Below are 23,483 nucleotides of genomic sequence, written 5' to 3'. Positions count from 1 at the left end.
TACCTCCTGCTTGTTTTTTCATGTTATATTCTCAGACTTTCTTACTTTTAATCTCCTGTCTCATTCTCAGTGATTAGTTTCACTTGTACCTTGTTTCAGTCATTTCTTGTGTTTCTAATTGGCCTTTAGTGTATTTAAAGCTGCAACTTGCCTTAGTACCTTGTCACGTCTTACTCTTTGTCTCCCAGAGTGTTTACCTGTTTGCACCTCTATGGACTTTTGTTTGTTTGTTTGTTTTTACTTTGCCTCAAAGGTCTGTTCTTGGGTCCACATTTCCCTCAAACATGACAGAATGATGGACCCAGCTGACGTTGATGTACTTTCTGGGGAGCTTAAAGACGAGTTTGTGTGGTGCTGTAAGATTTCCACCTGGATTCTTGGATCCACAAACATTAAAACCCTGTGAGTGGGAGCTTCTGCCACGAAAAGAAGAATCAACAAACATCCACAATTCCTTCAGTCTCCCACAAGTTCGGACAGTTTTCCCAATAACTGCAAAGCGGAAGGATGACTGCAGTTGCTCAGATGTAAGTAGTATCTGAGTCTCCTTAACTCCTTAAATCCATCTGCTTCATCCGATTTCCAGTCACTTGTTCCTGCTACCTACCTGGCCAACAACCACAACCAGAGGATGACGAACTAGCCTCCCTTGACCCTCCAGCTGCTACATCCACAACCCAGTCATCCTGCTCCACATAGTAACTGGCTGCACCATCCACTGCCAACCTGCCAGAGCCCACTTCCTGCATTTTATCATCTTTTAAGAAGTCTTCAGTGACACAGCAGTGGTCCAGCTCCGAACTTTACTGCAATGGATATGGATATGAAAGAAAATGGCCTCTAGAGCAGCGGTCCCCAGCCTTTTTTGCTCCATGGACCGGTTTATGCCCGACAATATTTTCATGGACCGGCTTTTAAGGTGTCGCGGATAAATACAACAAAATAAAACTAGTACCGGTACCAAAAAAAGAAAATGTATTCATAACACACGTGAAAAGACCAAGGAAAACCGAGTAAACGATAAAAACGATAACAAAATAACGCTGAAAACCAATAAAAACCCCGAAAACTATACATTTCACACCTGAGCCTCAACTCTCGCGGCCCGGTACCAAACGACTCACGGACCGGTACCGGTCCGAGGCCCGGGGGTTGGAGACCGCTGCTCTAGAGGACTAGACTTGAACTACAGTAACTTTGCATGATATAAAGTTCCTTTAAAGTCACCCTCCTTTTATATCATTATGTTTCTGGTTAGTGGGATGTAGCAGAGCGGGAGATCAACAGACGAATTGGTGCTGTATAAGCAAAGCTCTCGATTTACCGGTCGATCTACATCCCTACCCTCACCTGTGCTCACAAGCTTTGGGTGAAGAAAGAACGAGATCACGGATACAAGTGGTAGAAGTTATATTTGTCTGAAGGGTGGCTGGCATCTCCTATAGAGATAGAGTGAGTAGAGCCTCTACTCCTCCACATCGACAGGAGCCAGTTGAGGTGGTTCGGGCATCTGACAAGGATGCCTGCTAGAGACCTCCTGGGTGAGGTGTTCCGGGCATGTCCCACCAGAACAAGGCCCCAGGGCAGACCCAGAACACGCTGGAGGAATTATATCTCAGGTGGCCAGGGAATGCTTTGGTTTTCCCCTAGACACGCTGGAGGAAGTGGCCAGGGAGATGGAGGTCTGGTCTTCTCTGCTTAGGCTGCAGCCTCCGTGATCCGGAAATTGATGGATGGATGTTTCTGATTGGCTGTCTCTCACAAACAGAAGGCTTAAATTGAATTGCTAATAGTTGGCGCTGTATGGATGAGATGACCATATTTAGGTTTCCCCCTCTCTTTGACATCATACAGAGCCTGTGCTTTTGGCTCATAGAGGTTACTTGCACATACACTTAATTCATTATTTGACTAAATGTATGGCCCACTTTAATACCAATTCCACAGTCATGCTAATTAAAGACTGATGACAGCCAAGAGACAGTTGTTAGATTGTTGTCCCTTTTCCCTGCTGGATGTATTACGGATTCCTAGCTGTAAAAATTCACTGGCTAATTTGGCCTGGACCTACAGAAGAGGTATGCCTAATTAAGTTAATATTTCGCTAAAAATTTCACTTGCCACTTATGATCTGATTAGCTGCTGAGCCTCTGCACCAAGAAATAATGACAGTAGTGTTTGCAGCAGGTCTGATTGTGCTGAGTGAAAGTCAGGAGGAGTGCACAGCCTCCTAGAGCTCATTCTACTAATCCGCCTGTGCACTCTGCAACTAATGTGCAAATAAAGCACTCCGAAACATCGTTTCAGAATTTATACACTCTGAGGGGAAAACAGGCAACAAAATAACCATCATTCACCCAAAGAGCAGGATGTGAAACACCTCACAGGCTCCATCCTAAAGCCGGTGCCCACATAAACCATTTAAACTTATTCTAGTCGAGTCATGATTACACTGACAGGTCCGGCATGATAATTGAGCTAGACTCTCTGTGATTACTTGTCAGCCATTTTACAGTAAAAGGCACGCCGGTGTGGGCAAAGAAACGCATTGGATCCTCTCCGCGTCCAATTCAATTTCTCTGAGAGAAGCAAAAAACAAGATGTCACAGGCTCAACCTTCAGTAACGGGATGTTTTGACAGTTTATTGACTCGAGCTGCTTGTTAAAATACAGCAGAAGCTATTCGGTCAGAACAAATCCAAGATAGCAGCATTAATGTGGCAACATGGTGCAGCAGCGGTAGCATGAGTCAGGGTCTGGTGAAGGGATCCCATGGGATCCGGCTGCTGACGCCACGGCAGCTATACAGTCAGCCCGGAGCACAGATTGAATCCTAATGAGAATGTAAGCAAGACTGCAAACTCTTACAACAGCAGAGGTTCTTTTAGCGTTAGAAACACACGCAAAACACACATGCACACACAAGTCAGAGACATACAGAGAAAGAAAAGGGACCTGCTTTCTCGCTACATGCGCATTTGGAGTGGAGCAGCTGTTCACATCAACAGAAAGAAGCATCTGCACTTTGCACATTTCTGATCGTAGGCCATCTAATCCTGTTAAAACCCCTTTGAAACTGGTTAAAGCATTTTCCCTTGACATAGCACAGAGGGAGTGGGGTGTGTCTGCCTGCTATATTGTGCAGCATTGTCACCCAGAACAATAATTTCCTTTTTTAACCCAGTCTGTCTCATCCAGCTATTATACTGGGAGGGGGAAAAAGGCTGGGGAGGGGTATGGGGAGACATAACAGTGGCAGAAAGAGATTCAAAAATCTAATTATTCAGCAGCAAAATGACAAAAACGCACCAAATAAAGAAACTGAGGAGAAATGGGGGCCAGAGAGGGTGTGTTGCGATCGCGGCAGCGTATGTTCTTTCCACGTGCTTGTGCCTGCTGAATATTTATACTGTCTGATGAAGCAGCACTGGTGGCATATTCCTTCAATTTGCTCTCAGCCTGGTAATGAAATTCATCAATAATCAACAACCCTTTCCCTTGAAGGCCCATCTGCGGCACAGAGAAATGCTACCGCGCTCTCCACAAACAGGTCAAAGGTTGCAGAACATCCAGTGCTGAACCTAAAAGTTTATGGCTCACGTTATTAAAGCTAGTTTGGAGTGAAGTCACAGTCACTTTAATGGAGGACCTACCATCACGAAAAGGACACTAACTCACTGCAATGATGTTTTATGGGCGCTTTAGCGGCTTTTGTTGTGTTTAACTGTCATGACTGTTTTCATTTCACCTTGAGAGATTGCGTTACTTCAACTGTGTGATCTTACATCCGTTCATCACAGCGCCACAGTGAAGGAATTCATCGGAGGCGAGTGAAGAAATGGTCATTTTGCCAGCAGAATAAAAAGAAGTCTGATGCCCACAGCAGGGAGACGGTGCTGCTCAGTGGATCAAACCAGTTTGAAATGCTTCTGCAGATTCAAAGAGTCCCAGCAGCTGAGTAAAAAAAGATCACTTATTTAAAGATGAGCCATGAAGAAATGGTAATCTTGGTGAAAATGAACTATGAATTTCAAAGAAATCTGATAAATTTAATGTTAGTTTAAAGGCTCAAGGGGCTAATGAGGACTAGATCGTATCTCAAACTGAATTACTCCTTTATTTATTACAACCACGAGGGAGACGTGTCGGGTGGATGTCATTTTGAGACAGAAGTAGCAAGAGTTGAAGATGGAGCACTGTCAGCTAATACCAACAACCTACATCCATAAACAACACACATACTTGCTAATCAGTGCTTAGTAATAGCCTAATAGCCTTCTGGATGATCTGTGCTACATGGCAAGTCGCATCAGAGAATTCCACTAATAAGATAGAAAAAAGGGGCAAACACTACAACACAGGGGAGAGGTTCAGTCAGTCAGTAACTCGAGTTAAATGAGGAAGTCTATGGGAATTCACTCACTTTTGTCTTTTCCTAGGAATAATAGCAGCTGTCTTGGATATTTCCCACACTCAAGCATTAATAGTTTAGTTGGTTTTTACACAGTGCTTCTGCATTTTGACTTTTCTGTTAAGGGTACAGCATCAAAAATCTCACCACTAGATATCAGGAGACTGCATATCCTAGTCAACTGAATTTTGTTTCCTTCCAATTCAAGTGCATAATCCTGGCTACAGTAGTTGCTGTAAGACAAACACCTCTGGCTGTAGTTCGTCTGTAGTGAGTGTAGGCTGTCAGTCTCTTGTTTATCTCAGCTGTCAGCATGCACCAGCATCTATTTACTCTTGTAGAAGCTGTAAAACTTTGTGAAAGGAGTCAAAGGCAAGTCAGCAGGTGAGTGAGACTCTCTTCTTTCCAATGACTGTGATACTGAGGTGAGCTGTTGGGGATATCCTGAACTTTTCTATCAGTATCACTCTTTGGTTAGCCTCTGTTAGCTACTGCTGCCCTCTCTTACGGTGCGTTCACACCGAACGTGATAGACGCGACCAAAAAGCACCAGACGCCCCTAGCTGGTCACGTGCACATTCGCACCTCAACGCAAATTGGTTGCACTTCAAAATATGCAATTTTCACGCGTGTGAAGTGGAAATGTGGGAGGAAGTAGTGCCAGATGGTATGTTTGCAAGATGGCAGCTGTCGAGCTAGCGTTTGAAGAGAGAGTCTCCTTTCTCTATTTACTGTGGAGAGCAGAGCAGCGGCGTAAAGGATGACCTCGCCGTACCTGGGTCCATCAGGTCCTCCAGAAGCGTGAGCAGTTTGGTGAGTTTCACCACTTGCTCCAGGAGCTGCGTCTGGATGATGGCCGCTTTCAGCGGTACCACCGTCTTTCCTTCGTCCAGTTTGAGGAACTGCTGTCCCGCGTCGGTCCAAGCATCGCCCGCCTAAACACCAACTACAGGCGCTCAATCCCACCTGCAGAGCGCCTGTCCGTCTGCCTGCGGTTAGTAAAAGTGTTTAATACGGTAGTCCTTTATCGATACCTGTGCTAATATATGTTCATTTGAAGTCCCAGTGACTTCCCTGCCACCCACAAACCTCTAAAGAGCGTTCCTGCCTTTTTTAAAATTTTCTTAATAAATGGAGCTTGCCTCCAAAATAAACTAACCTCTCTTTATTCTCTTAAATAATTGGGCTTCACTATGTTCCTTTATAGTAGTATATTTTTTCATTGGTATAATATGAAATAAATTCTACATGTGTCAAGTTGTGTGCCAATATTTGCTGTGTAGTAGAACTGAGACATTAGTCATTACAAAAACTTATTTGAAATAATATTAAAATTCTTGGTAGAGAAAGCAGCTGGTGTCGTACAGCTCCGGGTGGTTTGTTACGGCGTTGATGAGCCTTTCCTCCATATTGAATGAAGAATGAAGGGCTTTGGCTGGACCTGCCCCTTTGAACTAGGCCAGAGCATCACGTCACCAGGCTCCTGATTGGTTGTCGCGGCGCGACTTGACACTGAGTTCAGATTTTTCCAACTCGAGCGGTAGACGCGATACGCGATACACGCGTATTTTTATTCGCACTTCAAACACGTCAGTCGCGCGACTGGCGCATTTTCGTGTTTTCGCGTTTTCGTGACGCAAATCTGCTTCTGAATTTTCGCAGGATCCTCAGTCGCGCTTCATCGCACTCCTCCATTGACTTTACATGTAAACCTGACGCTCTGGTCGCGTCTATCACGTTCGGTGTGAACGCACCGTTAGATATTGTTAGCCTTTGTTAGCTACTGTTAGCTAGTGTTAGCTACTGTTAGCTAGTGTTGGCTATTGTTATCCTCTGCAGATCTAACATTGTTAGACTCAGACACTCAACAAATAAACTCTAGTACGATGTGAGAATGTAATCAAACTTTATCAGAGGGAAAGTGCGATTTTTAGAATACTTAACATTAGCTGGTATAATATTAGCTTATAACCAGCTGTTCTTGTTGTATAGCCAGTTTGCCACCAGCTGCTGGAAGATGGGAGGGTCTTCTCACAGCTAAGACCTCCATGTCTAATCTGTTAACAGGAAGTAACTGCGGAAATGTCTGAAATAAATAAGCATATTTTCGTGTATTAGAGCCCTGACTTCAGCTCAGGAGATTCGGCTTAAATTCAATTCAATTCAATTTCAATTCAATTTTATTTATATAGCGCCAAATCACAACAAATGTCGCCTCAAGGCGACAAGTGAGGAGGAAGAGGGTGATATTTTATCCAGATGTTGGGCACATTGTCTCTTTCCTTCTTGTCTTGCTTCTTTGGTGAAGGTAAGATAAAGGAGAAGATAAAGGATAGGTATGATCAGCGTCTGATAGTGCACACACAACACCATGCAATTGCTTATGAGTTCTCTTTTCTTCCACCTTCGGCATGCTACATACTTAGCTGGTCTCTAACCACACACATAAAACATGATTAGTCAGAACGGCGATATCTATCTCGGTCACTGTATTCAAGATAGCCTGGGAACATGGTGGCTTCTACAAACCAGATTTATTATAAGTTTATGTGAACTCATCACTTTGTTGGGAGATCTAATTTCCCTAATTTGAAGACCAGATTATTTTTATGATGTCTTGGTACTTAAAACCTTAGAACTGACTGGGGGGCATGTTTTCCTTTTTTTTTTTTTTTACCATGACTGTGTAATTATATCTAACTGTGATTATATCTTTTTGAAGGCACTTTAATCAAGAATATACAAGCAATTCAATATAGTTTAGAAAAGGTCAGTTTTTCGCAGCATTGTTGCTTGAGGTCTCCGTGTCTAGTGGATTATTTTTTACTTAGGTGTAGCTCCAACCACACCTAGTCAGTGACGTCACAACATCTATTTCATTCCACTCGGTCACCTCACTTCTCTCCCAGTAACAGCTGGTGATCCATCATTACAAAAACACCCTTCCCTCACTGCCTCCCATCGATCAAACTGTCAACGAGAAGAAAACTAAATCTGTGTTTTTGCTTTACTTAAAATATCAACAGACTGCTCACGAGCCGGCCGAAACAGTGCTGGAATCAGTGATGAGCACCAAGGCAGCAATGAGAGAGCGGTTACAGTTCACAGATTACCAATCTTCTATAATCAGACGGAATATTGATTTCGATTAAACTGTCAAATTATGTTTTGAATGGCCTTAGGTTAACACGGAGGACACACACCACAGAAAATACAACCTCAAGGCAGAAAGAACAAGAATGATTTTCCTCTCAAAATTACTCAGACAGAAATTAAAAAAGACTTCCTCAGACAAACACACCCAAACAGCACAATCGCTGATATGCACATACCAGCACACACGCACACACGTACTGCGCAAACTGGGTGGAGGGGCCGGCTTCTTAAAACAGCACTTTGAGCCACTCCAGCCATGATGTGTGGCGACAGATAAAAGTGGGCAGCAATTTTGGGAGCATTAACGCTGCTTTGGTTGGGTTTCTGTCGGCTCACTGATAAAGCCACGGCACTTACAACAACATCCTCCCCTCTCTCTGCTGCCCGGCCTCCTAGCTTCAGACCCAGCCTCTATTTATTCCTGCCATTCTTCTTGGCCCAGCAGTAATAAATACACACGCCTCGCTGAGCAACCGCTTCATCACTATAGACAGGCTTGGATGTTATTTAATAGGAGCAAACTTGGGGGGAAAGAAATGAATGATTTCAATTTGCATTGAGAATGATGGGAAATTACCTGCGGGATTGTAATTTAACCAGTGAAGCACAGAGCCCAAGAAGTAAAGGAGGATTAGATCGACCAGCGGGGAGGGCAATAAATTCTATTGATTTGTCTTAAATAGAAGGCATCAATAAAGGTGGAGGTGCTACTGAGAATGACCCCCACAATTATTGAGTCGAGGTGCTACTTAGAGAGCAAAACAAATGTCTAAAGACCGTCCTGGGCATATGAGAGCAAAACAATCTTTATCAAACAACAACAGCAATAGCAATGAGTGGGCTTGCTTTTGTACGGCTATTCCATGAAACACAAAGGCAGCGCTGGCGAAACAATAGCTTGTGTTTATGGTTGAGTGTTTGTGGCCAAAACAACACTTTTCACTTGACAAAAGCACCAACACCCACGCAGCCGCGAACTAAACTGTCACCGTGCTCTTGATCCGCTCTGCAAACCCGGCGTTGAGATTTAAAGTGCCGCTTCACGGCCTCTTATGCTGTCACACGTAATCATACACACACATAAACACACAGAGCTCCCCACCTCAGTCTCATTCAGTTTCATCCCAAAACTAAAACTCTTCTTCTGATCACAGCGCTCTTCGATGATCCCGAGAATAAAGCTTCTTTCTGATTCTTGATAATGAGAAACATAATGAATTAATGAAATCCAAAGTCCACTGTACTCTTTATTCTTATTATAAATGACGTAGAACTTGGAATGTGAAAGCATTTTCATTCTGATTTCAACAATTATGATATCAAGATAATTGAGATGAAATGATGTGTCTTGTTCTATAAATACAGCAGTTTTATTTATACAGTGCCAAGTCACAACAACAGTCTGTTTAAGGTGCTTTGTATTATAAGGTAAAGACTCTACAGTAATGTAGAGAAAAGCCCAACAATCAAATGAGCCCCTGTGAGCACTTGAAAGTGGGAAGGAAAAACTCCCTTTTAACAGGAAGAAACCAGCAGAACCAGGCTCAGCCACAATCGGTTGGGGGCGAGGACAGGAAGATCAGGACTGATGTGTTTTTTTGTGGCAGCTTTAACTCGAGCTACATTTGAGTTTTTCAGTTGAATTTATGTTAAAATTCTATGAATTTCACACCTAAATGGGACCTTTTATGTGTTTCCTACATTACGTATATGTACATGTACTGTTACAGTGGTAGGTGACCATATTAAACATGGTTAAAGTTTGAAATAACGATGTCAGCTTATGTGCAAATAAACCAAGAGTCATGATAAAATATTTCTGTTTGCACACAACAACAGAATTATTTAAGAAAAAACAAAAACTACCACTTGTTTTACTATCATTACCCTCTCTGAAAATCTGATCTTTTTATTGACCCATAGCACAAAGCACTGCTGTGCTTTGATGTGCTTTAACTTTGTAATCCTGAAAACTTGTAAAATTACGGAGCCCCGCAGGGGACATGGGAGAAAAAACAATTAAGACGGACTTTTGCGAGATCCCGCAAAACAAACTCGGGATCTCGCAAAACTTTTGCGAGATCTCGCAAAACAAACTCGGGATCTCGCAAAACTTTTGCGAGATCTCGCAAAAGTTTTAGCCGCATTCTTCCCATTAGCTCGAAGCTAACGGGAGGTCGAGACCTACTACAGCCGGGAGGAACACCGCTTTCCCGGCACATCGTGCCTCGACCTCCCGGTCGGCTTCGAGTCAGCGTCCGAAGAATGCGGCTAAAACGTTTGCGAGATCTTGCAAAACTTTTGCGAGATCCCGAGTTTGTTTTGCAAGATCTCGCAAAAGGTTTGCGAGATCCCGAGTTTGTTTTGCGAGATCTCGCAAAAGGTTTGCGAGATCTCGAGTTTGTTTTGCGAGATCTCGCAAAAGTCCGTCTTGATTTTTTTTTCTCCCATGTCCCCTGCGGGGCTGCGTATAAAATAAATTGAAAAGAAAGGGTTATCTTCCAATTAACAAACAGTATAAATACTTTAGTAAGGGTCTGAGCTGTCACTTGTGAAAGCATCATGCTAAAAACAAAAGAAATCAGTTTGGACTTGAGAAAAACAATAATTGATGCTGACAAAGCAGGAGCTGGATATCCAACTGTAACATCAAGAAATTCAAAGAAAGCCACGACGTGCAGGACAAACCTGGCAGAGGCAGGAAGTGAAGGATTTCAAAGACTCAAAACTAGTGAGAGATTTGCCTAAAAACCCAGAACAACTTAAGCAAGTTGGGAATTGTAATCTCGAAGAAGACGGGAATGGACTGCGAGGCTGCAGAACAAGAAAAACTTCACTTCTGCAGAAGAAACGCCTTCAAGCCAGACTGAAGTGAGCTAAATACAACCTGGAGAAAGATTATGCGACAGTGGAATACACCGGAAGTGCGTCTTTTGGTCAGATGAGATGAAAATAGAACTATTTAGCCACAGAGATGCTGCTTATATTTGCGTAAAGAAGGTGTATAACCTAAAGAACTCCGTACCCTCAGTGAAACACGGTGGTGGAAGTATTTTGCTGTGGGGACGCTTCAGTGCGTCTGGACCTGTGGAAGGAATCATGAAGGAAGAAGTCAAAGGAGCTTGCAAAGAAAAGCGTCTGGACTTCTTTAAGTTACTTGAAGACGTTTCACCTCTCATCCGAGAGGCTTCTTCAGTTCTAAGGTCAAATGGTGGAGAGTCCCAGATTTAAACCTAGTGGGAGTATCCCCCCACAGAGGGACAAAAGGACCCCCTGATGATCCTCTAATCGCCTGAGCCAAGGTGTGAAACTGGGTGTGGGTCACAATCAGCCAGGGTTTCGGGTGAGCTCAACTGAAGAACTGAAGAAGCTTCTCGGATGAGAGGTGAAACGTCTTCAAGTAACTTAAAGAAGTCCAGACGCTTTTCTTTGCAAGCTCCTTTGACTACGATGACCTGGATGACTGAGAACCTTCACAGACATGAAGGAAGAAAGATGTGTGAAGATTTTGAAAGAAAACGTGAAGAAGTCAGCAGCAAAACTGGGTCTGGAAGGGCACCGCACTGGTTGAGCAGGTGACACACTTTGAGAGGGGTAGTGAATGAGCCCGAGTGCGAGTCTGTCTCAAAACAGTTTCCTGATTTCCTCATGCTGTGTGATACTGACCTTATCTGGTATCGATCGAATACTAAGTAATTACAGTATTGTGGAATGCAGATACCATTACAAGGGGAAGAGTGGTTCGTCATGATTTATGAGACGAGTCATCATCATCATCAAGTATTGATCCAATATCAATATCAACATTGGTATTGATACTATCGATGCTTGGATCTATCCGTCTACTCTGTACTGTCATGTCTAATAAAGGCAAAAAAACATCGAATCATCCATTAATCTTCTTCTGCTCATCCACTTCAGACTGACAGTGGGGCTGCTGTGAGCTCTCATGGGGCTAAAAGTGTGGCAAACCCCACACACTTCACCGGTCTGCTGCAAGGCTAACGCACAGAAACAGCCATCCATAGTTACTTCTAACTTAGAAGCCAGATAACCTAACAAGAATGTCCTTTGGAGGATGCTTGGTGACCTGGAGAGAGCCCTTTCCGCTCGGGAAGAACATACACTCCACACACAAAATTCCCGCTAAGCCGGTAGATTCAAACACAGAAATAACGCACTAATGCAAAAAAGAGAGAGAGAAACAAAAGGGAAATGCTGAAATAAAACTGCTCTACGCAACTTTACTCAGACAGGGAGGACCCTCCGGTCTGTCCTGTCTCTTTTTTGTTGACCCTCTGCTGCCGCTTGTTTTACTAACACGCTGAATGACTCTTATCGGCACCATGGCTGATTGAAACAGTCTTTCACTTGACATGAGAAACATTTTCCCACATGGCAGAAATAAAAAGCGGCAAGTGTGCAAGAGTGGTTTGGATCTTCTCATTTCATTATTAAAAAGAAGGCTAAAGGCTGAAATTACTCCGTTAATAAGCAATCTGTCCTTGTGGTGACTAAAAAACCCTCAAAAGCAGGAACTTGTTCCGATAACACAGAGCACGTGCTCGTGTTTCTATTGTTCAAACACAACAATGACAACATTTTCTCTCTGTGTTTATTTTTAGACTCAAACTGACCGCGGACTGATGTGTGGATTGTTCACCGCACCTCTAAAATCCTGTCAAAACACTTCCCCCTGTACACACACATAGACAGCCTGTTAACACACACACGCACAGGCACATGCACGCACACTCTCACCAGTCCCGAAGCGAAGAACACCGCCAGCAGTGCGAGGCAGGTTCCCATGACGATCAGCAGCAGGAACACGATCAGCGGGTGCTGCTGGCTCATTCGGTAGTACGACTCGTACAGCCAGTCCTGGGGCTTCTCGCCCTCCGCGCACACCTCACCCTGGAACCCCGGGCACCCGTCCCCCAGGCTCTCGGGCCCCTCGGGCCCCTCGCCTCCATCGCTCTTCTCCAGCAGGTAGCGTCCGCGGGTCCACAGAGCGTCCTGCCACATGGGTAGCCTCCTCTGGATGGATAGTGATGCCTCCTCGTTGCCAAAAAACACGTGCGCAAGGAAAAGGGTGCTTTCTTCCTCTCTTTCTCTCTCCCTCCTCCTCCTCACTCTCCAGCGTCCACCGCTTCCTCTTCTGCTTTAGTTATTTATTTATTTTAAAGTTTGCTAAGCTGCAGAGTGACAGATTGACTGCCGAGTGAAGCAGAGCCAACTTTCCAGCTCCTGCAGCTTCCTCTGCATCCTCTGCCGCTCCTTCAGCCCCGAGGTGCCAAACTGAGTCAGGACAGTGAGAAAGCCGAGCGCTCTCCTCTATCCCTCCTCCTCCCGTCAGAGGCTCCGGAGAGGGAAGACTCGAGGGGAGGTAGGTTCTCACCTCTTGCCTCTCCTCCGGGCTTTGCTCTTTGTGTCTGGTCAGTCTGATGGGGAGCTGGCAGCAGTCTCTTCTCACTGCTAAGAGATGTAGTTGTGACGAAGCAGCATGTTACTCTGCTGAGGTGCGGATGGGAACTGAGAGAGAGAGGGGGGTGTAACTGGGAGGGAGAGAGAGAGAGAGAGAGAGAGGGTGTTCCAACTCGTGTGATAGAGAGAGAGCTAAAAGTGTGTGTGCTGCACCTACCAGAGCAGTGTGAGAATAGTGATGTGTGAGATTAGATAATGTGGAGGGAAGTGGTATATGACTCAAGACTGTGTGTGTGTGTGTGTGTGTGTGTGTGTGTGTGTGTGTGTGTGTGTGTGTGTGTGTGTGTGTCTTTGTTTACAAGGTACAGAAAAGGAAAGAGACTTAAGACATTTACATAAGAGGAAAAAAAGAAGACACTGTGAAGTTGGCAGAAGAAGAAAAACAGTGTGTCAGCGTGTGTGTGTGTGTGTGTGTGTGTGTGTGTGTGTGTGTGTGTGTGTGTGTGTGTGTGTGTGTGTGTGTGTGTGTGTGTGTGTGTGTCTGAGAGAGAGAGAAAGTGAGAAGGGTTGTAACAGCTGTGCAAAACCAAGGAGACCGGAGCGTTGAGAGAAAAAGCACAAAATACCATCCAGCAGCCAGTGACAGAGATAAAAAGGACAGGCAAGACAAACACTCGGAGGGGGGAAAGAATGGGGGAGGAACAGGAAGAAGAAACAAAGTCAGGAAGGAAAAACCTCATGAGACAGAGAGAGTGTGGGAGGAAGAGAGCGAGAGATCAGTGCTTCAAATGGGAGGGAGGGTAGGAGGGCTGGTAATGAGTGAAAGTTTTGAGAGGGGCAAGTGTCAGTGGGAGTAAAATTGAGATGTGACGAGCCAAAATCCCAATATTTTCCTCTCCTCTCCTCTCCTCTTCTCTCCTCTCCTCTCCTCTCCTCTCCTCTCTCTTACTCTCTTCTACGAGCCTCATGCGATGCTCCGCGAGGTGAGAAAAATGCAGTTTTTTTCAATGTGTCAAATCCACAGCTTCCAGAGAGACAGAAAGAGCATGTGTAAGCAGATTCTGATAATAACACGAGCCCAGCAGTGCACAGAACTCAGGGCTATTTTTAGAAATCATAAAAAAAGTAACAGAAGGAAAAAAGAAACCCAAAAGCAACAAATAAATCATCCCAGTGGAAACCTGGTAACAACTTATTCAACCTGAACAGGCTGCACAGTCCTGAACGCAGCTTGGCTAGACTGAGCTGATAGGCTGTCTATCAGTATAAGCAAGGTAACTTTGATTTGATTTGATGGAGCTTTAACCTGCATTTTTTGTTGAACTGTGTTCACAGACGGTGATTTCTGGATTCTGAGCCTATGCGGGGATTTCCAAGACAGAGCCGTGCTACTCTTCAATGCAGTGCAGTCTGAGGGCATGTATTATTCATTTTCAGCTTGTCCGTTGCGCACAGATTTCTCCAGATTCTCGGTTTGATTAAATTATGTACCGATGGGATGGCTGTGCATCGGAAGGTAGAACGGGTCATCTACTAACTGGAAGGTTGGTAGCTCAATCCCCGCTGCTCCAGTCTGCATGGCGAAGCGTTGCCACTGATGCATTTATCTGCATGTGAATGTTTGATAGCTCTTAGATGTAGAACAAAGTGCTTGCATGAGTGGATGGTTTAAGCTTGAGTAGAGGAGAAAAGCAGTATATTTAGGAACTTTGCCATCCAATGTAGGTGATGAGGTGTTCAAAGTCTTTGCAGTTTGACTCTGGGGAAAATTATTGTGAAATTCTTCCAAAATTTGATGCCATATTTTACAGATTCTCAAGCCCTTGCCCATCTTTACTTCTGAGAAACTCTCTAAGTTGCTCTTTTTATACCGAGTCATGCTACTGACTTGTTGCTAATTAGTTAATCTAATTAGCTGCAATCCTATTTCTTGTTTAGTACTGCTTACTTTTTCAGTGTTTTGCTCCCCTGTTCCAGCTTTTCTGAGACATATTGCTGGCATAAATAGAAAATGAGCCAAGTGTCTCATGTTTTTATATATTGCATTGTGATTAAAGTATGAGTTTATAAAGTTTGTAAATTACGGAGCCCCGCAGGGGACATGGGAGAAAAAAAAATTAAGACGGACTTTTGTGAGATCTCGCAAAACTAACTCGGGATCTCGCAAAACAAACTCGGGATCTCGCAAAACTTTTGCGAGATCTCGCAAAACAAACTCGGGATCTCGCAAAACTTTTGCGAGATCTCGCAAAAGTTGAATTCCAACAATGGCGGCAGCTACTTAGTTGTAATATTACTCTTTCTGGGTCACAAAATACACTTTTAAGATATTTTGAGGCGTGAATGTAGTTGTGTAAACGTCAGATACCTGCTCGGTTTACAAACATCACATATTTGCAAAAGTGCTCCGACGTTTTCGGAGATCTGACACCCACTAGCTCGAAGCTAACGGGAGGTCGAGACCTACTATAGCCGGGAGGAACACCGCACACCGTGCCTCGACCTCCCGGTCGGCTTTGAGCTGGCGGCCTCCAAAGAATGCGGCTAAAAGTTTTGCGAGATCCCGAGTTTGTTTTGCGAGATCTCGCAAAAGTCCGTCTTAATTTATTTTTCTCCCATGTCCCCTGTGGGGCTCCGTAGTAAATCACTGCATTCAATTTACATTTGAACTTTTTTGGAACTGGATTTGTATCATTTGATATAAATTATTGGGTGGGCGTGTTGGGTGCAGTGCCACACCATGCCTCCCCTCTGGACACGCTACCAGCTTCAATGCAATGTAAGGACAAACGTCCTGTGGTGCACTCAACAATTAATAAAGACTGAAATGAAATATAAAAAGTTTTTAAATGTGTTTATTAATGTGAACACAAAACTATCACTTTGTTCCAAATGCAACTCAGCTGTCCCACGTTCAAAACATCTTTAATATACAGCACAGTTCACTTTAATCAGCAGTGCCCTACTTCTACTGATGCAGTGCTGCTGCCTGATCTGAAACCTACTTCACATGCACACCTGTCCTCTATGGGAGGGGCTACAGGGCATTCATCAGTGATTGGCAGATGCTGCCTGTATATTATACCCACCACTGAAATGGCCCCACTGCATAACAATCAGTCCTCAGATGTTGGTGAAAAAGACAAATCATTACTCTTAAGCCATTAGTCCAATTTACAGTACATAGGTAAATGTAGTCCCATTTACATAGATCAGCAACTCCCAGTGTGTGAGCTGAAGCCCCCTGGTGGGTCTTGAAGGCACTGCAAGTGTGTTACAAGAAAGTTCTATGTTTTCAGATCTATTTTTGATCCTGAATTTGTCTTATACTTCATCACTATAGCAGCAAAAAGCTGTTTGATATTCAAGCTACTGATGGAAAATCAGCCTCAACAAGAAAATTGTCTGGAGATCAAAAAAAGGAGGAAATGCTTCATCTCAGGCTTTTCTGATAATCAGAGCTGTGATTAAAGACTTGGATGTGCTGCAGAAGATTTTGAGATTTCAAAATGAAGGGCACCGGAATGGGACCTAAGAGATATTTTTATATTCTCAAGATGCTTTTGGAATCTCCTTACAGTGTTTGTTGTCCTGTTTTGACTGATGGCACACTTGGTCAGTACATGTACGAAATGAATGATTAACAAACAGGTTCATGCTATTCAGACTACCCCAAAAATCAGTTTCACCCGGTGGAAGCACTTTGAAAATCTTGAAATGCAGCTATGTGACTATGAGAAGTGTTGCTCTCTCTAAATCTGATTAACAAAGTCTTTGAAATCTGGAACAGAAAAAAAAACAAGCACACGAATGATTCTAAAGACTCTTCTTGGTCCGGGAGTCTGCAGAGCCTGTAGCATCGATAGCACCGTCTCAAACAAAGCAGAGGATGATGCAGGACGTCTTCAGCGCTGCAGGAAAAAAAGGAAAGACATATTTTTATAGCAATTTTCAGCAGGGGGTGTGGAGCGAGGAAATCAATCACTGTGGAGAAAGCAACATGGGGGAAATTTATAGAAAATTGCTATCCAGTTTGGCATTGATGGTAATGACAGCGACAATGATACCCGAGCTAACATGTCCTTCTGCACATAAGCCTCAAATATCCAGCTTGTTCACACAGATAAGTCAGGCAAAGCTGACAGAGCTCTGAAGAAGAGACTGCAGTTGTCTGACTGTATAATAGTACCAGTACCACATACAATGGATCGCAGAGATCAGAGATAAACTGATTCTTTTAGTGCATGCAGAGCTGTGAGGTATTTTTGATTAACCATGATTAAAATGCTGCAGTGCTGCGTTGTTTATTATTGTGATTCCCACAATCAGTGTAAGGAGATTCTGGCCTCCCACACTGGCTTCCAATTGAATTTAGGCTCTATTTTAAAAATCCTTTTACTGGTTTTTAAATCCTTAAATGGTCTGGTGACTGAATATCTGCTGAAACCCTATGTGCCCCCTCGTTCACTCGGGTCATCTGAGCAGCTGCTGCTCTCAGACCCTAAATCTGAAACTCAGAGGAGACTGAACAGTCTCTTTTGTGGCCCCGAAGCTTTGGAATGATCTTCCTCTTCACACTAGGCAACCTACTTCAGTGGTGGTCTTTAAATCCAGGTTAAAAACTCATTTTTATTCGCTGGCCTTGTACTCAGTGGGTAACTGACACTGTTATTTATTTATGGTATTTGTTATTCTTATTGTACTTTTGATATTTCTGCTGCACTTTGGTCGGCCATGTGTTGTTTTAAAAGTGCTATATGAATAAATGATGGTATGGTAAACAAACTCCTAAACCTTGAGTTAAGCTGTTATAGCTGCAAAGGTGGGCTGACATCACCTTAAACCAGGCTCGGCCAACTCCAGGCCTCGTGTCCTGCAGGTTTTAGATCTCACCCTGTTTCAACACACCTGAATCAAAAAATTAGTTCATTACCAGGCCTCTGGAGAACTTCAAGACACGTTGAGGAGGTAATTTAGCCATTTGAATCAGCTGTGATGGATCAAGGACACATCTAAAACCTGCAGGACAGCGGCCCTCGAGGCCTGGGTTTGGACACCACTGCTTTAACCTTCTGGATTAAGAATAATGAGCGAATACTTTTGACAATATTGGCATTTGAAGATGGCTGGATTAGCAAATTCAGTCAAAGCATGAAGATTCAACTCAAGAACACTTATAGCATCAGTACAAGATAAAGAAGACAAGTCCAACTCCAAAATGTGCACCCCAGTTCAACTTCAACCCCAGGTCTGAGAAATGACAGAATTGGGCAAATTGACTTTATTAAGGTCAGATGCTCCGGCGAATGACCGGATGAAGCGGATCAGGCTCTGTGTCAGTAACCTCCCGAATGTAAAACAGAGCGCTACAGCGGCTGCAGAAGATCGGGCCTTCTTCTGCAGCGGTACAAACCCAAATATTTATTTTAGTAAAGTCTCCAGCACTCAAGCACTGCAATAACCCAGATTTCCCCTGACAAGCCAATATCTCTATGACATGAAGTGTGATGCATTTGCAGCCGTTCAGCGTTGCTCATCCTGCCTCCTCTGACTGTTTCTGTCCAGAAGTCCTTTTTGACTCTGGAGAAATTGGTGTGAATCTGTGTTTCATTGTCACATGAACTCTCCCGTCTGGTGGAAACAGAAGGATTTGGAAAACGTGTGAAGAAGTCGTTCTCTGCTCTGCTACATATCTGTTTTATCCCCGTGTGTGTGTGTGTGTGTTGTGCGTGCACATGCCATATTGCAACATATGATAGACTTCCTGTTCAGCTCCCTTATGATAAGCTGTGTAATGTAATCTAATTAGGTCTTCCTTGGCACAACAAAGACAAGATTAATGAGCTGAGCTGAGCTTCACGCACGCTGATGCGCACGCAACCCCCATGACAGTTTGGGAGTGCGTGTGCAGTTGTACAAGTGAGAGACAGCTTGAATTGTGTGTTATTTTCTTTTATCAAACTTGAACTTTGTGTTTTTTGCTTTTTTCCTTTTTCCATGTGTGCCCTTAAGCAAGTTACTCAAACAAGGGATTCGCATTTATTTTCCCGGACACCAAGAACACACAGAGGAACTAAATGTGAAGTGTGACAGGAAGAGGAGAAATGTAAGGAAACAACAGCAAACATGAAGTCAAGCACACACACACACAGAGCAGTTATGAGTGTAAGCCACCTCACAGACGTTACTATGATCCTTGATTTTCCTGTGTCATAAAACTGCCTCCCAATCATGATCCACATGTGCGTTGTGTTGTGTTTGTTGTGCTATAAATGGAGTCTTCTATATAAGGTTTTATTCCCCATCACATTAACAACAGGTGTGGCTGTGCTCACCACCTGCTACCCACTCCACACAAACATAGGCATGCACACATACACACACTCATCAAGCGCCAAAGGCATTGACAGAATGAGAGCACACTGAGGAAGAGTGGCCTTAACACACTAATTCTGCATCAACACCCTCCCACATACAGACAAAGGCACAGCGGCAGGACAGAAGACGAGGCAACACAAGCAGATGCAGAAAGGACGAAAGGGCTCGGCTGCCTTCATGTGCTGTGGGAGATATTGCCACTATGAGATGAGCGTGTACGTCTAGTAGTCTCACCGAGAGGCTCGCGTTAAAGTCCGAAGGCCTTGTTTAACACAGTTAGCGGGGATGGTGAAAAAAGAGATAGCATTAAAGATGATCTTTTTTAAGTTGCATGGGAACAGGGTCATAACACAACACCTGACAAACCATTGACTTGTGAAGTTTCTTTGGGAACTTTGGACCATGTTGGCATGTGTGAGGACCAGACCACCGATAGAAGTTACAGAATGTGAGCAGAAATATACCATATATACACATATATAAATACAGAGTATACAAAAGGGATAAATAGAATAAATAAATGATCAATAAATGATCAATTATCAATAAATCAGTGGCTCAATTTGCTAAAACATGATGCTAAATTGCCTGTATTTGTCAGTAGATTGAAAATTGCAATCCACTGAGCTCTGTTTTTTTACCCCTTCCAATTAAAGTGCATAATCCTAGCTATGATGGCTGACGTAGGATCAGCATGTCTTAGTCATCCAAGAGAGATCAAAAAAATTAAATGTAGTGTGTGCCCATGATAGTTGTAGACAGCCAGCGTGTTTCTACTACTGTTTGGACTGGGTCTGAAGTTTCTCCCTGTCTGTGGAAGGCTGTCAGTCCACTTCTTACCTCAGATGTCAGTACCAGGTGACAAGCATCCAACTGTGTTTACTCTGGAAAAGGATTCAATACAGGTCAATAATTCATAGAATCTCACATCTGACTGGTGACAGCAATACTGCGGTGAGTTGTTGAGGATAAGCTGAACTGTCAGTAAGCACTGTTAGCCTCTATTAGCTGCTGTTCGTCTCTGTGAGGTGCAGTTCTCCACTGTTAGCTGCTGTTTGTCTCTGTTAGCTACAGTTAGCTGCTGTTAGCCTCTGTTAGCTACTATTAGCCTCTTTTAGCTGCTGTTTGCTAGCATTGGTGAAACTTTCTTTGAAGTGGATCTAATGTTGTAGGACTTAGATACTTTGTGATAAACTCTCACATGATGTTTCTCACAACTGTTTATCAAAGAGAATGTGAATTTTTAGGACATTTGAGCCTAACATTAGCTGGCATGACCTTAGCTTATAGAGATTGAAAATGTGACGTCATTCAAGGGTAAAATCGCAAAGAATTCTGGGAACTCGTGGCAAGAGGTACTAGCGCACGCAGGCTTTCAATTGAAATCAGTTACACAGCGATAAAAAAGAAAAGCTGAACAGAAATTGTTGCGCTATGCTCCTTTGTTTATTGTGCATAAATAGTGAATTGTCCTGACACAATATTGCGTTTTGCTTCTGTTATTACCATGGTACATTGACAAAAACATATACTTTTATTCACAGGATAAAACAGGTTTTTTTGTATCACTAATTGCCCAGTACGATTACAGCATACACTATTATTGTCACTGCTACATTTCTGTAATGCGAACCAGAAATTATTTCCACTACTAATTAATTACCGTTGAGCTCAAAGTTCCTATTAATAAATGGTTAACGAATGTGTATTTATGAAGATGATTTGTGAGACTGGTAAACTTATGATATGTACGATGGTCTTTCGTTCTACACGGTGCATTTCATGGTCCTGTACCCATCCGTCGGTAAACTGTTCCTGGGCTTGTTGCAGTGACCTGAAGTTACTAAACTTCATGAGTGTATGCACTCACTCCAAGAACCGTATGATTATAAATATGAGCGTGGTGAAAGTTGGGCAGCACGCTAACGTCTTTTGTCCACTCTGTGTAAAGGGTATAAACCTTTCACTCCTTTGATTTTTTCCTCGTATCTTTTCTTTGACTTTTCATCAAGTCTGTCTTTGTACAGACCGGCATTGTTCTCCTTCGTTTTGTACATAACTTTTTTGGGGGGCAAAGAAAAAGCAAGAAGGTATTGGAACCGGAGAATGAACGTTTTGCGGTGCTGCAAATGCTTGCATTTGATGCGGTATTTGGGTTGTTTTGCCACGAGTTACCAGCATGCAATCCGCAAAAGTCACATGGTCTGTCAATCTCTATAACCAGCTGTTGCTGTTGTTTAGCCGGCTCATTGTCAGCTGTTCAGAGATGGTAGGTTTGCATGTTTAATATTTGTCTATTTAATCAACCTTTAAAGAACAATTTGACCCTATTCCAAAAAAAATTGTTACATGTTACATCCATAGCGGATTCCTCTTACCCTACCTGCCATGTACATATAACAAAAATGTGACAAGATGCTAAGACATCGTGACTGGTACATACAACCCATTTATTCTTTTTACTGTACAGGTTTTATATGTTTGTTCCCATGTTTAATGTGAGACACCCTGATCTTTGTTATCTTGTATTTATTTAAATAAATAAACAGTAATAAAAATATTTTATTAAAGAGAAACTGCTGGGGTTAAGTCCTGGTCAATATAAATTTTATTGGTTGAACAAAAACCTTTCCAAATCATTCCAAACCTGAATGTGCCAGCAACACTCAAGTTTATATCTGTGGATGCCACCCTACATGATATGCCCTGTTTGTGGTCCAAACAACTGAATAACTGAACATAATGAAAAGGCCAGTGAACACACAAGGCAGGAGAATGAACCATAAACTGCACACCACCAGTCTACCACAGGCCAAAACATTTAAGAAAAGTAACAAAGTATGAAAGAAAAAAAGATATATATATTATGAACTTCAGATTTGGAAAATAATTCTTTCATCACAAACCCCCTCATTCTATTACTCATATGTCAGATGTCACTGTTAAATATCAATTTATGCTGCTTTTTGAAAGCAGCACTTTGTTCCTGATCGGTTTCGCACTCCTGTGGTTCGTCGTTCCGTTCCCCCCTGTGGCGCTGTCTGTGTTTACGCTGTGCGGCTGTGATAGAGCACACACCACTCCTCAGCCAACAAGTGATTCTCCTCTGTGCAGCATTAATGATAGGGTACATTTATTTTGGGGAGGGGGGATTCTTGGGGATCCAAAGCCAATGCGGGCTCAACATGTGACCATACTCTGGCTAATTTTGTATCCAGTGTCTCGTGCCCTATTGTGGTTTGGAGCCACATCCTCTGTCTTCCTTTTTAGCTTATCTTTCGCAATCAAATGAAAAATTAGGATGCGTGAAGACAGTGTGCCTGCCGAGAGAAATCTGAAGCACGTCACTTTCTAGAAACTGAGAGCAGTGTGACCTCAGGAAGAACAAAGAGGATATGTGTGTAACAGCTGTAAACTAGAGGTGGACAGATCAATCCAAATATCCATAATAATGATACCCATGTTGGTATTAGTATTGGATCAATACTTTTTTCTGTCTATATAAGTTCAGTATGTAGCCCTAAATAAGTTGCCATAAATTAATTATTTTATTGGAGAACAGCACTACTGTAAGCAGACCAGCAAAAGCACACATGCATTCATAGATGTGACTTGTTCTTGCATGGAGTCACACATGGGAAATCAACAGTGATAGAGGTCAATCCTGTCATGTGGACTGAAGCACATATTCATAAAGGGCTCAAAACAGAATCCGCTCGTGTATCTCCTGTAAAGCATCTGAAAGTATCAAAGGCAAAAAAAAAAACAATCTAGGCCATGGATGTTGAATTATTGATAAAACTGGATGTCATCCCAGATGTAGCTCAGCACAAACAATGATGTTGCGCTAGAAATAAACCAAGTTTCCCACCTTGATGAAAAGAAAAAGTGGGCTTCATCACCTAACTGGGTCTAGCTCAACCCAGCGGTGATTAAAACACACTGAGATGACCTAGATAAGCAGCAATCAAGTCAGGAAGGTGGCGGGGAAGAAGAGTGATGGGGAGTGAGGGAGGGAGAATAGACGACCGTGGGCTTCATTAAGTACACACGTATGCAATTTTCTCAATCAAAGTCTTTCCTCAATCAAACATGGTAATTTAAAGCACCCTGT

General features: G+C 43.2%; 1 protein-coding gene across 2 annotated transcripts in view; it reads right to left on the bottom strand.

Annotated features, from left to right (window-relative positions):
- Positions 1–13,082, bottom strand: part of adcy2b (adenylate cyclase 2b (brain)) — a 76,981-nt gene extending 63,899 nt beyond the window's left edge. For both annotated transcript variants that reach the window (XM_087834556.1, XM_087834557.1), the window contains exon 1: positions 12,329–13,082. In XM_087834556.1, the coding sequence (XP_087690682.1) occupies positions 12,329–12,592 (264 nt within the window). In that variant the 5' untranslated portion in view covers positions 12,593–13,082. The remainder of the gene's footprint in view (positions 1–12,328) is intronic.
- Between the last annotated feature and the right edge of the window lie 10,401 nt (positions 13,083–23,483).

This window comes from Neolamprologus brichardi, chromosome 22, assembly GCF_056152115.1.
Source record: "Neolamprologus brichardi isolate AB-2024 chromosome 22, ASM5615211v1, whole genome shotgun sequence".
NCBI classification, from domain to species: domain Eukaryota; kingdom Metazoa; phylum Chordata; class Actinopteri; order Cichliformes; family Cichlidae; genus Neolamprologus; species Neolamprologus brichardi.
This window is presented reverse-complemented; position numbering and strand designations above follow the sequence as displayed.